This window comes from Myxocyprinus asiaticus, chromosome 33 (assembly GCF_019703515.2).
Source record: "Myxocyprinus asiaticus isolate MX2 ecotype Aquarium Trade chromosome 33, UBuf_Myxa_2, whole genome shotgun sequence".
Lineage (NCBI taxonomy): Eukaryota > Metazoa > Chordata > Actinopteri > Cypriniformes > Catostomidae > Myxocyprinus > Myxocyprinus asiaticus.
The window spans coordinates 28,141,475-28,157,618 of record NC_059376.1 but is presented as its reverse complement, the minus strand read 5'-3'; the positions used below and the strand labels follow the sequence as shown (position 1 = coordinate 28,157,618).

Below are 16,144 nucleotides of genomic sequence, written 5' to 3'. Positions count from 1 at the left end.
GAGTGGGTGGATGAATAAGAGTGCGACCATGTGATTAACCAGAGACTGTTCTAAGATCTATCAAGGGTTGTTCCCTGCTGTAGTGATGGAGGCAAATGTGTCTGGAGTAGATCTGCTGCATTTCTGAGTGATTGAGTGAACCACATTATTGGCACAAATCAACCAGTACTCGTTCTTTATGGCTATTCTGATCCTAAATGTTCTTCCAAACCAATATATGAATGAATTTGTAAAGTAAATGGCTGCACTGATGCTCCTTTACTTAAAGCTATAAAGGACCATTTAATTGAATATGACCACAGAAAAGATGGACAGCAGTTATGGGGGAGATGGCAAAATGCAAAAGCAAAATGCAAGAATAGGAAGAGGAACATGAGAAGGGTGACAAGTGAGCAAGGAAGGCGAAAAAATTAAAACCAAAAGGAACGGTTACCAACCGCATGTTTTCTGTCCGGCCGATGACATAGAAGCAAGGCTCGCCCTGCTTGGAGTTAGTCATACAAAGAGATAAGCTGGAAAGCTCCACTGGAGGAGGGTTTAAGAGAGAGAAAGCAAAAATATGAAGGATTGTGAAAAGAAGGAGAAAGAGCAGTAAGAACAGAAAGCCAAAGCAGAGTTAGAAAAAAGTGCCAAATATCTGATATAAACCAGTGGTTCTCAACTGGTGGGCCGCAATAAAAAAAAAAAAAAAAGGTTGCAGGTTTGTTATGTCGTGGACAGCAGGAAGAAAACAGCACTTAATGCAAATAATAAAATGCAACTAACCGTTTTTCAGTAATGACAACTCTTGAATTTATTCAGCATGTTAATGTGGGTATTACACATTGATAGGATTTAGTCTTGGCAGACTAGATCTGCTACGCTTCTGCTGCTGCAGAGCAAGTACGAAGATTTGCTACTGCTAGAACATGCACAGACATAATGAGTTAGCATGTGGGCATGCTGCTGCTACACAATTAGACAAACACAAGACATGCTGCATTGAGCATGTAGGACATGCTGCTGCACAATTAGACATACAATCACCCCAAACTCACAAATCCCCCCAACAATACAGATCTACTGCCAAAACTTGTATACTTGTGTACTACTGCTGCTCTGAAGAGCCATGTGCACTGAGTTTGTACTGGCAAAGTGCATCTCTGGGCCAGCTTGGTCAAATGGCTTAAACAACTAGTGACCTGACTCATAATGTGTATTTGGACCAGGAAAGCCCTGTTAATTAGTGACTTGGCCTAGCTATGTGTGAATTTATTTAAAGGGATAGTTCACCCAAAAATGAAAATTCTCTCATCATTTACTCACCCTCTTGACATCCCAGATGTGTGTGACTTTCTTTCTTCAGCAGAACACAAACAAAGATTTTGTTTTAAGAATATCTCCGCTCTGTAGGTCCATACAATGCAAGTGAATGGTGATCAACTCCAAAAATCACATAAACGAAACAAAATTATCCATAAAACTCCGGTGGTTAAATCCATATCTTCAGAAGTGATATAATAGGTGTGAGTGAGAAACAGATAAAAATGTAAGTCCTTATATTTTTACTCTAAATGTCCCACTTTCACTTTTACATCTGAAGATCACAACACTGGAGTCATATGGATTACTTTTATGCATCCATTATGTGATTTTTGGAGCTACAAAGGTCTGATCACCATTCATTTGCATTGTATGGACCTACAGAGCTGAGATATTTTTCTAAAAATCTTTGTTTGTGTTCTGATGAAGAGGGAAAGTCTTCCAGATCTGATATGGCATAAGGGTGAGTAAATGATAAGAGCATTTTCATTTTTGGGTGAACTATCCCTTTAAACTAATGACCTAAGATAGCTATGTGTGCCAATGTCAGATTTGGTTAAGGCTTACCTTGTTAAAAATGCACTTCTATGTGTCATGGCCAAAAGTTGATGAAAATTAATTGGCTAGTAAATCACATTTCTGCAAATTTGTTAATTTCCCATTCAACCTACATATGTATTGTAATAATTTTGCATATTGTTGGCCTATGCTGTTCATAGTAAAACTGATGTTTGACTTAAATTACATTTTTGTTTAATTTTGTACGATAAAGAATTTGGTGCTTTGCTGGATTGTTACTTGATGTCCAATGTAATCTGGGTCCTGAAGTAAAACCAGTTGAGAACCACTGATCTGAACCAATTAACTATCATAAGGAAACTGAATATTCATAAAACTAGTTGAATCTCCTCATTATCAGCCATTACACTATGTAACATAATTTTTGTTTCTGGTTAGTAAGTGTTATTTCCTAATTGCCTGTGCCTCAAAAGTATAGAAAATGGCTGTTATTCCCCACAAACTTTGCTTTTGTGACCAGGACAGTGATATTTAGACATTTACCTATTTTCAATGAGAAAACGGGCAAATTTGTGTCTTTTCGTTCATATAAAGTCAGAAAAAAAGAACATATGAATCCAAATGAACATGTATTTATACTAAAGTAATACAAAAATGACCACAAAAGATTTAGAAGTGAGTAGTTTTTCGAGATTTACGATTATACTGTAAATCACTTTCACAAATCAGACCCCAAATGTAGTCTCCCATCATGTTCTCATTATACTGTCCTTGGTAGCGGCGTTCAAAGTCCAGTATATCCTGATGGAAGCGCTCGCCTTGCTCCTTCGAGTACGCTCCCATGTTCTCCTTGAATTTATCAAGATGAGCATCAAGGATATGGACTTTGAGGGACATCCTACAGCCCATTGTGCTATAGTTCTTCAGAGTCTCAACCAGCTCCACATAGTTTTTGGTCTTGTGATTGCCCAGCAAGCCGCTTTCTCCTTACTAGTGAGCTTCTTGGGGAATTCATTGCACTCCAGGATCTTCTTTATCTGTGGTCCAACAAAGACACTGGCTTTGACCTTTGCCTCAGACAGCTTAGGGAAGAAGTCTTGAAGGTACTTGAAGGCTGCCGACTCCTTACCTAGAGCTCTGACAAATTGTTTCATAAGGCCCAATTTGATGTGCAGTGGTGGCATCAGCACCTTCCAGGGGTCCACCAGTAGCTTCCACTTGGCGTTGTTCCTCCCCACAGAGAACTCGGTCCGCTGTGGCCAGTCCCGCCTGTGGTAGTGCACCTTGGTGTCCCTGCTGTCCCAAAGGCAAAGATAGCAGGGAAACTTGGTAAAACCGCCTTGGAGACCCATCAGGAATGCCACCATTTTGAAGTCTCCTATGACCTCCCAGCTGTACTCAACATACTTCAAGGTGTCCAGCAAGGTCTTGATGCTGTTGTAATCCTCTTTGAGGTGCACCAAGTGAGCCAGGGAAGAGACAGGTACTTGTTACCATTATGGAGCAGCACGGCTTTGAGGCTCCTGGATGAGCTGTCAATGAAGAGGCGCCACTCATTCTGATTACAGGTGATTCCGATTGCCTCGAACAGACTGGTCACATTGTGGCAGAAGCAGAGCCAATCTTGACAGGTGAAGAAGCTGGAAAAAGTTTGGTGACGCTTCCTCTGATCTGCGACTTGCACACTTTCATCCAACAAGTTCCATTGCTTGAGCCTAGACGTCAAAAGCTCGGCACTGGACTTGGTGAGACCGAGATCACTAATCAAGTCGTTGAGGTCTTTTGGTTGGGGTTGTATGGGTTTCTCTCCTCAGCTCCACCTCTGAAATCCCTCAAAGTCCATATCCTTGATGCTCATCTTGATAAATTCAAGGAGAACATGGGAGCGTACTTGGAGGAGCAAGGCGACTGCTTCCATCAGGATATACTGGACTTTGAACGCCGCTACCAAGGACAGTATGACGAGAACATGATGGGAGACTACATTTGGGGTCTGATTCGTGAAAGTGATTTACTATATAATCATAAATCTCGAAAAACTACTCACTTCTAAATCTTTTGTGGTCATTTTTGTATTACTTTAGTATAAATAGAGTGGTGGTGGCGTAGTGGGCTAAAGCACATAACTGGTAATCAGAAGGTTGCTGGTTCAATCCCCACCGCCATTACCATTGCGTCCTTGAGCAAGGCACTTAACTCCAGGTTGTTCCAGGGGGATTGTCCCTGTAATAAGTGCACTGTAAGTCGCTTTGGATAAAAGCATCTGCCAAATGCATAAATGTAAATATATTCACATATATGTCTGACTTTATGTGAACGAAGACACAAATTCGCCCGTTTTCTCATTGGAAATAGGTACATTTCAAAATATCACTGTCCTGGTCACAAAAGCTAATTTTGTGGGGAATAATAGCCATTTTCTATAAGTCTGAGGCATAAGCAATTAAGAAATAACACTTACTACCCAGGAACCAAAAGAAAATAAATAATAATTGTTACACAGTGTTATCAAACCCTCTGTGTCCCCTCACCATAATCCGGTACATATCCATCGCCTTTCTTCAGCACAAGATGTATCCTGTTTCCTCCCTTGCGGATCTGCTCCACGGCCTGACTGTGTGTAATCCCGGCTGTGCTGTCTCCATTTATCTCAACAAGCTGATCACTAACCTGCAACATGAGTCAGCAAGAACCTTTATGAGTCAGCAAAATGTCAACAACAGCACCTAATCTCAGCATACCTCAGAATAATCCCCAAAACAGAAGCAACTGTCAGCATGACTCAGTATTACTTCTACTGCTTGCTGAATCACACTTTTAAACAAGATCAATTGAATTGTTTTATTCATAGGGTTCCCGCCTTTTGACCATCGAATTTATGTGATTTTGTTGTTTGTGATTAGTGGATAAGGATTTAAAAATAATAATAATGATAATCACTTTATTGAGATTGTACTCACAAAGAGCAATTTTTAGAGCCAAGCATAAATGGAAAAAATATATACAGTTGAAGTCAGAAGTTTACAGACACTTAGTCATTAAAACGCATTTTTTAACCACTCCAGAGATTTAATATTAGACAGATTGTTTCACTTTCCAGTGGGTCAGAAGTTTACATACACTAAGTTAGCTGTGCCTCTAAGCAGCTTGGAAAATTCCAGAAAATGATGTCAAGCCTTTAGCCAATTAGCTTTTGACAGGAGGTGTACTGATTTGGAGGTGTACTTGTGGATGTATTTTAAGGCCTCCCTTCAAACTCAATGCCTCTTTGCTTGACATCATGAGAAAATAAAAAAAGTCTGGTTCATCCTTGGGAGCAATTTCCAAACCCCTGAAGGTACCATGTTCATCTGTACAAACAATAGTACGCAAGGATAAACACCATGGGACCACGCAGCCATCATACCGCTCAGGAAGGAGACGCATTCTGTCTCCTAGAGATGAACGTATTTTGGTGCAAAAAGTGCAAATCCCAGAACAACAGCAAAGGACCTTGTGAAGATGCTGGACGAAACAGGTAGACAAGTATCTATAGTATCACAGTAAAACAAGTCATATATCGATATAACCTGAAAGGCCGCTCAGCAAGGAAGAAGGCACTGCTCCAAAACCGCCATAAAAAAGCCAGACTACAGTTTGCAAGTGCACATGGGGACAAAGATCTTACTTTTTGGAGAATCTTACTTTTTGGAGAAATGTCCTCTGGACTAGTGAAACAAAAATTTAACTGTTTGGCCATATTGACCATCGTTATGTTTGGAGGAAAAAGGGTGAGGCTTGCAAGCCGAAGAACACCATCCCAACCGTGAAGCATGGGGGTGGCAGCATCATGTTGTGGGGGTGCTTTGCTGCAGGAGGGACTGGGGCACTTCACAAAATAAATGGCATCATTAGGAAGGAAAATTATGTGGATATACTGAAGCAACATCTCAAGACATCAGACAGGAAGTTAAAGCTTGGTCGCAAATGGGTCTTCCAAATGGACAATGACCCCAAGCATACCTCCAAAGTTGTGGCAAAATGGCTTAAGGACAACAAAGTCAAGGTATTGTTGTGACCATCACAAAGCCCTGTCCTCAGTCCGATAGAAAATTGAAAAAGCGTGTGCGAGCAAGGAGGCCTACAAACCTGACTCAGTTACACCAGTTCTGTCTGGAGGAATGGACCAAAATTCCAGCAACTTATTGTGAGAAGCTTGTGGAAGGCTACCCAATGAGTCATTTGACCCAATGTTAAACAATTTAAAAGCAATGCTACTAAATACTAACAAAGTGTGTGTAAACTTCTGACCCACTGGGTATGTGATGAAAGAAATAAAAGCTATGGATGTGCGAGACTAGTCAACAAAATAGTTCTGACGCTGCTAGTCGACAATGGAATTACCAGTCGACTAATATTTCCTCCCCATTAAACTGATCATTATGTTTACACATTTAGGTTTGGCTTCATATTTTTACGGAGGCTGTGCTTAAATTATTATCATATTAATGTTACAGTATAAATAAAATTTATAATACAAATATTATTTTAAAAAGAGGATATCTAGAGCAGATACAGTGTTTCATTTCACCTCAGGCTGCACGTGCTTCTTCCCTCTCTCACTCATGGTGAGCGCAGGAAAATGTCCTCTCGCTAGACAATCAAACTCAGCAAAGTAGTTATGAAATCATTTAGGTGGTGGTGCGGGAATCGGATTTCCAAACTTTTGAAAGTCCCTATGGATGTTTTCACATTTGAGTCTTCTTTACATCTGTCCATGCTTGTATGTTATTTTTATGTTGTGCAGGCTTTTTCAAGCGCAGGATAGCAGCCTCAGGTGAGTCAAGTCCCGTCTTTCACGGACCATGTCAACGTGTTAATTTTGCTCATCAAAAAATTTATACTTTTGAGTAAGTAGCCTAGAAAATGACATTTTCAATGAGGTGCTGACTGCTTAATGGGTTAAACTATCTTTTATGCTGTGTGCACGTCATATTTAGAATGCATTAGGTTATTGTACGCAACATCACAGGCCTATTTTTTCTATCCTTTGGCAATTATTATTATTATTTTTTACATTGTAACTGTTAGGCTACTGGTTAGCGTTCTTTACCGATCAGCTGTCATATTAGATCAATGGCTAATGCACTACTGCACATCGTAAAATACACGCAACTTTTCAGCGCATTTTGTTTTCTCTCGTAGATTTGGCTTAGTCTACCTGTTAATTATTTTCAACAATGTCATGACTGTTTTAATATGTTAAGTAATTTTTACGTGGTGAATTCTGTTTAGAACAGGCTGGGTTGCTCTATTGGTCCTGCACTATTCATTCAATTGTTTTCAATAAATATGCCTGTTAAATATTCGCTAACGTTGATTCAGTGAATGCGTGTCATGTACTAGGCCTATATTTAATGTACAATGATCATAATGCAAGGCGAGCACGTTGCAAATAAATGTCCCTTTTCAGCGGAATTTAGCATCGGATTTGGAATATATGAAGTATTTTAAATGGGTTGCCCAAACACATTTTTTGACTGTTTTCTGAAGGTTGGTTTCTTTTTAGACTAGACGACTATTTGACTTCAAAATTTCCATTTAAACGTCAGTGAAATTAGTCGTTCAGCACATCCCTAATAAAAGCTGAAATAAATCATTTTCTCTACTATTATTCTGACATTTCACATTCTTAAAATAAAGTAGTGATCCTAACTGACCTAAGACAAGGAATGTTTTCTACGATTAAATGTCAGGAATTGTGAAAAACTGAGTTTAAATGTATTTGGCTTAAGTGTATGTAAACTTCTGACTTCAACTGTGTATTACATTATAACATTTTTCCATGACTTTTTAAAGATTGAATTACTTTCCAAGAGATTTCCAGGCCTTGAAATCTCAGTTTTGGAATTCTCTGATATTTCCGGGTTTTCCATGACCATGGAAACCCTGTATTTAAAAGTATTTGGTGTCTGTATATGTGTGTGTACTGACCTGTATTTTCTGACTGCGTGAGGCTGGTCCACCCTCCATCAGGCCAAGCACATAGAGACCCATGTTATACTCACTTCCACCTCTCAAACTAAAGCCAAAACCTGTTGGGCCTCTCTCTAAATCAACACTATAATACTGAGAGTCCTTTGAACAGATTACCAGAGAGATAGACGGAGAAAGAAAGTGTTTTCATAAGCAAATTTATAAGTATAAAATGTGAGGATACATATGGTATGTGTGCGTATGTATGTACTGTAAGAAGACTAACCTTTTGCTTGGACCTATGCCCTTTTCTTGGCCGGCTCTCAGCATCAAAGTCAGTGCACTCAGGAAGATTGTTGTCTGACAGAAACATAAAGACTCCCATCAGCCAAGCACTCTTCAGTACAACATCGTTGATTTAATATGCACCAGTACCCTCTTGTGGTGACTGGAAAACACACCTCAATTCTAATGTATAACGCCATCATAAAAACCCTTATTTCAGAACGATTTTTCTTTATAACATAATAAATTACACATAATAATAAATACATAATACATACAATAATAATACATAAATAAAATATATTTACATATCTGTTGTAATTCTTGAAGTGTTATTATAATTGTGTTTATGTGTTTGAGTGTGCGCACTAGTGTTGGAGCGTGGTATAATGGTGAGTCTGAGTGTGTTGCCGGCTCTGCGCAGTATCTGTGCAAGGTCTCTGTGTGGCAGAGAGACCACCGATCTGCCCTCCACCGCCTCCAACTGGTCCCCCGGCTGGATCTGACCACTGCGTGCTGCTGGACTCCCCCGACGAACAGTCACAAACCGGTGAGACACTAGAGATGAAGCTACAGAGAAACAAAGCGATAGAATTTACCTTCTCCTCCATGAAAATCTCTCTACTTAGTTTGTAAATTTACAGTTACATTTATTCATTTAGCAGACACTTTTATCCGAAGTAACAACATACAGTAGCAATTCACCTTAATTTAAAACAAGCATTTTTTTTTCAGTCTAAGTCTTTAAGATATTTAACATTTCATGTAACAGTAGAAGGAGAGGTAGATTTCTGAATGACATTTATGAACCACTGGATCAATAGAAGATTACACAGTTGATTGAGCATGAACACTTAATTGTGAAGAAATTCCTCACTATTTATCTCCTGCACATTTTTCCTCATGTTTACAGAATCACAGAACATTCTAGACCACAGAAGTCAAAAATACTTCCTCTAGATAGAAACTTGGAGATTAATTTCATTATTTAATAGAGAACGTAAAAGAAGAGAAGTAGCCTAAAGCAAATTTTCCTCAGTAGTGGACCACAGAACAACTCAACTCAAATATGAAATTATGACTTGAATTTCTGTCTGTTCCTCACACCAATCTATTGTGTGTCTTCAGAAGACTTGGATTGTAGCATATAAATTGTAGGGATCACTTTTATGGTGCTCATGCGTGGGCAAACAGCCTGCAGCACAGAGCATGCAAAAAAAGACAACAGGCCAAACAGAACAGTTTCTGTTTGTCCTGTTACTTTAAAGTCTCACATACACAATCTACATCAAAAGTAAAATCCTAGACATGGAGCACCATTTTCTGTGACGTGAAACATACTGTATTTGGCAGTGTTCTGATCCAAGTCTCTTTCTTTATATCTAGTTAAAATGACTGGTCGCAGATCTGGTAGGGCCACACAGCACTCACAGCTGACTATATAAGCAAGGGAAAAAAAATGGCTAATCTGCTCTAAATAGACAAAGATGTTCCCACACTGTAGCAACAGGACACCTATGAAAATTAGCCACCTGCTAAACTAAAAGAAAGAAACTTTAACTCTCTCTTACCAAATATGCATATAGTATCCAGTTTAAATAGTATGTGAGATAAGAATGACAAAATCTAAGCCAAATGTGCCAGGATGTTTTACTTTTTCTAGCAGATTTTCAAAGTGTGCATGCATCATGCATGCTTTTTTGGGGACTAAATTCTGCCCACAACCCCTTAGCAATGGAAGATGCAGAGTTTGTGACTGTTGTAAGAAAAAATATTCATAGAAAATGAGCGAAAAACAGCAGGAAACAGAACTGCACTAACAGCAGATCTTATATCAGCATACCTGAATAAACATATGAACACATCATAAAAGAACAAACATATGTTAGAAATGTTCCCCTAATTTACACGCTTCTGTGTCTGAACACGAGCCGAGAAACACTCTTACCCTCACAACATGAAAGTTCCTTTTGGATCTGTACAGACGATTCTGATTTCTCAACAAACTACAAAGAATCATGTGAAGCTTCCTTACCTCTGAATCTAAGAGTGCTTACATGTTCCAGAGCTCTTTGATAGAACCGGTAGGATCAGAAAACTTACACTTTAGTTTAACTAACACTTTTTTTAAAAAAAAAGGAGAGTGTCTGATATGTACAAATTCTCCAGAGACCAAATCATATGGAAAGTAAGCAACATAGAAATCTTTTCAAATATAGAGTCCCCAAAAAGTATTTGGACATGTAAGCCAATGTCATTGCATTAGATAATAAAACATCAAAGCAAATGAAATCTCTGCAACAAATGATGCTTGAACTTTTCTCAGAACTGACCCAAATATTCTTCGCCATTTTTGAATTTTATGCAACTGGTGTCAAGGTGATTTTTAGAGGATGTATAAAATCAATTCCCCTCAAGTTCACAGAGTGTCCTAGTAGAGTAACTACAACTATGACCATGTTTCCCTAATGTCTGACAACCAGAAAGTGTCCAAACAGCCCACGTTTGTCTTCATTTGGAACAGCATATCTATTCTTGTATCGTTTTAGAATAAACAAACTTTCATTAAAATAAATGGCACTTGCTTTTATTTTTAAAATATGTATATATTTTTTATACTATTATACATTATTATACATTTAATATTAATATTATATATTTGTACACTGTATATAACATGACATGACAAGATCACAGAAAGGATCACCGTATCAGATCCACAGAGTGGAAAAGGAGAGTTTTTGTGTCCCAAATAAATTGGGAACTTCTGTGGTTAATGAGATAATCCAAAATGTGTGTGTGTGTGTGCGTGTGTGCGTGTGTGTGTGTGTCCATGGTCAGAGAGAATCAGTAGAGCACAGGTGAGTGTGTGTTCAGTGCCATGTGAAGTGTGTCGAGGTGGAAGAGAGCGTTCTCTGGGCTTTCCACATCTCCCACGTATCTCCAACCATGTTGTTAAGTGCTGCCAATTATTACCAAATCTACATTATTCATAAGTCTGTCTATTATTCATAACACATTCATGCATTATTCATAGTGTGTAAAACATCTTTGTTAATGAAAACATTGTTCTCTGGGTTATATATAGAGGTGGGCGTATAGAGCAAAAAGATTAAACTGCTTATTATGCTTATAGGGAGGATGCATTTAATAAACACAGCACAAGGGGGTTTCTGTAATGCCATAAATGTCTCCCTCGTGAAAACACCGAGATAAAGAGAGAAATAACAGTGATGGATAGAAGGGCACAGCTGTGCCTAACCCACTTTGGGATTTGTAATGACTGAGTGAGTATTTTCACTTGATAAAAGGTGTGGTGTCTGTTACATAACCGCTATCAAACACTTCCTATAATCCTATAAACCCACAATATTGTGAATGAAAATCAATAAATAAAAAAACAGACACGCACACATGCTTTTTAAGGCTAATATGGTATAACATTGAAACAGCAAAATACTGAAAGGGGCAATTTACATACTAAAAATGTATATCAGGAAAATACATACATTCATGCATACATGCTCTAATTCAGTCAAATTTGCTGTTTTATTGTAATTTTGAGGGATTAAAAAAAAATCCTGACCCTAAATATTAAAATTTAATGTGTAACTCATCTCACATGGTTGTTTTTACTTTTCAAAGCACACAGAATAATGATTTTCACCTGCTGGATGATAAAACGATCAACTAACTGACTCCACTTGCTGTAGCAGCTACACAGATCACCCTAGCTACCACCTTGCAATGCCCTAGCAGCCGTATAATGTGCTAACCCAGGGGTTTTCGGGGGTTGCAGCGTGAAGCATTTCACATGTTTCCATTGACCATGGTATAAATATAATTTATTTTCCACATAAAATGTGAATAATTTTGCTTTAGCAAAAAGGCACTATAAAAGCCAGTTATTTTAATTTTGCAAACATGTCTTTATTATATCATGTTTACAATTTTTTTTTTCACACAGGGGGTCCCTTGCAAGGGGATCATCATAATTGGGGGTCCTTGGCATCAAAAAGTTTGAAACCCCATGTGCTAACCCATTCAGGATACCTTAGCAACCACATAACAACTCCCTGGCAACCACCCACAACATTCTAGCACCATGCAGCAAGTTTTCCATGGGCATGCACCACTCAGATTTCTTAGAAAAAGTAAGAATCTAGGTATTGTGGGGCTACTTTTTAAAAGATCTGATATAATGTAAATAAAAAAAAAAAAAAAAAAAAAAATACAATTAAAAAAATACCTTCATTAAAAAAACTGCATGTCTATGGATGGTAAACACACCAAATGTTGCCTAATGTTAAAAATCCAATACTGACACACACAAGTAAGCACAAACAGTGAAACAAAAGCACAAGTCAAACTTTAACTCCTCTTTCAAAAGTGCAGTAGAACTGGGTCAAGCTTCAGAGCTTTTACACAACTCATAATCTCTGTTCATCTCCACTTTTAATTATGATTCTGTGTTAGTTTCACGTCTGGGTAGATTTCCTCTGAACAGCAGGCCAATGAGCCATATGAGAGCCAAGCTGTACACTCCTGAGGAAGAACAGAGGTTTTGCGTGTTATGGTAGCTGGGTTCACACTGGGGTCAAGAGCAGAGGACCACCACGGTTCTAATAAAACCCCTTATGTAGAGAACAGCAGAACACATGCAGAGAAGCTAACCTTTTGGGAACTTACAGTAAACTTGTATTGTATTTATAGCTAATTATAATATTATTAGAACCATAACCCATAATTTAACCTTAAAAGTCATATTTGAAACATCTGAAAACATCCCTGAATGTCCAAGAAGGACTACTTTGTCAGATTTAACCCACATTTAGGGACAATTTTGGTGTTCAAACCCCTTTTCTTAACCATTCTGCATCACAACTGACAACTCAAGGACATCTCCCAAGAGGAATCAGTCATTTAATGATTCTTTTTCTGAAAAAGGTGCCCAAAATCTCTCGGTTATCTATACCTGGAAGTGAACCTGGAACCTTTGTATACACAACTAAGGACCAAAATTATTTTTTCTCACACATTTGTATACTCAATGCAATATTCCCTTGAGTGACCAGTGAGTAAATGATTCAGTGAGTAAATGACCACTGAGCAAGAGAGCAGCATTGTTTATGCCTATGGCTGTCAAATTCAACAGTGGCACAATAGCGCCCTCAACTGAAAAAAATTATGAATCATAGCCTCAATGATCCGCTTCAAACACAACACTATGAGAACGAGCAAAATTATTGACAAATGAAAAGCATCAATGTCTGCGGTCCGCGTATACATTTTTGTTTGCTGTTTACAAAGTCTACAGATGTCACAGAGAATGGTGAGATATCTCAGGACACTTATTTCATTAACATCTTTAAAGGAGTAGGACATTTTATTGCATACTTTTCCATGAAAATAAATCGCTTATAGCACCTTTAAAGGGTCATGACGTGCTTTTTTTAATTATTTGAATATGTTCTTCACTTATAATGTTAGTAAAGTTCTTTGCACAACAAACAGTCATACATTTGTAAAACATGACAATTTTTCACCCTCATTCTGACCCTCTGTCAGAAATGATCAGTGTTGGTGCTGCTTTTCCTTTAAGACTTGACAGTAAATGCACACTTTTATGATTAGCTCTTGGTTCTTGACTGGCCTGATCTCTCCTTGCCATCTCACTGCTAGGGGCTACGGAAGTGGTAAGTTAAAGTAGGCATTGCACATGTCTACTACAGTGTGATGTCACATTGTGGAGGAAGTAGAGAACAAGACGTTTTGGCAGCTTGGTTTCAATAATGCTCTTTTTTGAAGTGAGGAGGAAGTTTTGAGTTCTGAAACTTACATTAGGTTTTTATAGTTCAATGAACTCTTTTATGTCAAAAGACCAAGGAAAATTGTATTCCTCATGTCATGACCCCTTTAAAGACAACCGTAAAATAGCACTATTTGTGTTACGTACACCTCAGATTAAACGTGTTGAAGTAATCTCAGTGTGTTAAATGTTTCTATTAAAGTCTTTCCAGTACATGAAAACTAGGTTGTGGTACTAGGCTCACATTGTAAATGTTGCAGGTTTGAAACCTGGAAAGGGCGATCAGTTGACTGGAGAGATACTGAGCTCTGTTTCCCCATTTGCCATTGTTTATTTGAGCAATAAATGTATTTCCAAGTAGCTTCCAGAGAAATGTCACCACAAATTTGCTTATATAAAAGCGTCTGCTCAACAGTAACTTTCAGTGCATGTTAAAACATTCTTAAAGTCTTTAACCATTGTTACTTTTACTCTTGTAGCCTTTAACATTTTGGCTATTCATCAGATCAGATGACCTGGCCTATAATGTACAGTGTAACATCTGTGAAGACATGCACGCACGTCAAAACAAACACCTTATGTTAATTAAGAGACTACATGGAATATTCATTTGTCACATTTCATTAATGAACTAACTAAGGCAGTATGTACATTTTAACCTAAAATATGGATTTTTAATTGACAAAAAGTTAATGGACATGATATATGCCAACTACCCAAATGTCCTTGCCAAAGTGATATTGACAAGGACAATTATGCAAGACTTTAAAAAGATTAATTGTGTGCAAATATGCATGAAAACCCCCCACAAACATTACTAAGAGGAAACACAGAGATGTAGATTGTAACATAAAAAATAATAGTGACTGAACACACAACTCTCATCAAAGCAGTTTATATGTGATTAACATCTCCTTTTGTGCTCCACAGAAGAAAGAAAGTCATATGGGTTTGGAATAACATGAGGTTGAGTAAATAATTACAGAAGCTTACATTTTGGGTGAATTAGCCCTTTAAGGATATTACGGCATCGAGAGTACAGATAAGACAATCTCATATTGAACACGATGGAAGGAACAGACAGTGATTCTCATGCTCTAACACACACACACACAAACACTGCACATTCCCTCCAAATAACCTCATGGACATGATCTCACACTCACGATAAGACTTTCAGGATGAGCAGCTCATAACACTAATCATTAAACTGACAGTTCTTGAAATAGAGAGATATATGACAATCCCATTTGCAGGCTGTATTGTTAAGCAACCTACTGCTGTTGATTGGTACACCAAACCTGAAGTGCCCACTAATTGTATCCAGAAGTGTTCTGGTATTTTAAAACTTCTTCTCAAGCACACAAAATAACCTACTCTACATGTGTAATATTATACCTACTGCTGTAAAATGCATATAAGTTTAAGGAAGTCATGTCTCCTTAAACTTAAATACAAAAACAGGGTAAATGTGAGCTTAAATGTGCCGTATCTCAATTGTCTTAGCATAGAACTGAAATGTGTTTTGATTACATGAGATTACCATATTCATGTGACACAAATCTGTCCAAAGACAGTCTTTTCATAGTATTCTGTCAAAAAAACATAGTAGTACTACTGTATTTTGAATGTGAACAGTATTTTTCAAAAGACATCAAAGCATTTTTTTTTTTTTTTCTGTTGTACTCTCCTAAAGTCTGTTAGCAGAAATCCATATTGTGGAGAAAGAGAGAGAAAGAGATGTTCACTGGTCCAAATCAGCATAGAAGAATTAAGCCTTTTATTGGCAGTGCCCACAGTGGCCCATTTGAATATATTTCAGGCATGCGAGTGTCCAGGTTAACCCAAGCAAAAGAGCTCTCTGAAGTATGAAAAGTACAGAGATGAAATCAAAAGGGGTGTACTTCAGAAGAACTGTCCCGCAGAGCTCAAAGTCTTCTAATACAATGCACACACACAAACACACATCCTGTTCTCTCTCACACAAACAGACTGTTCCCATAAACCTGAATTCACCCTATAGATCTGAGCTCAAGCAAACAAATCACAAAGCTGTAGGGGGGAAAATGATCCAGGAAATATGTTAAATCACCTTAAATCATTAAAACCATCACTAAAACCTAGTTTAAATACTAAAATGGTTAGTCAAATACATACTCAAGAGTCAATAATTGTCAGAAATACAGACATTCAAGTGCATGAGAGGTAAGACAGTATTTACGTTTTGCGTCCTTCACCGTTTTCAGTGCAGACTGAAGCCTTTCCAGCATGTTG

General features: G+C 38.0%; 1 protein-coding gene across 2 annotated transcripts in view; it reads right to left on the bottom strand.

Annotated features, from left to right (window-relative positions):
* The window catches only part of LOC127424484 (membrane-associated guanylate kinase, WW and PDZ domain-containing protein 1-like), a 75,561-nt gene that overhangs the window by 6,279 nt on the left and 53,138 nt on the right, over positions 1 to 16,144 (bottom strand). Inside the window, exons 13-17 of one of the 2 annotated variants that reach the window (XM_051669752.1) lie at positions 8,431 to 8,631; positions 8,063 to 8,136; positions 7,795 to 7,938; positions 4,353 to 4,491; positions 438 to 525 (exon numbers count right to left, since the gene is read on the bottom strand). In XM_051669752.1, the coding sequence (XP_051525712.1) occupies positions 438 to 525; positions 4,353 to 4,491; positions 7,795 to 7,938; positions 8,063 to 8,136; positions 8,431 to 8,631 (646 nt within the window). The remainder of the gene's footprint in view (positions 1 to 437; positions 526 to 4,352; positions 4,492 to 7,794; positions 7,939 to 8,062; positions 8,137 to 8,430; positions 8,632 to 16,144) is intronic. The other variant, XM_051669751.1, reaches the window with a different exon arrangement.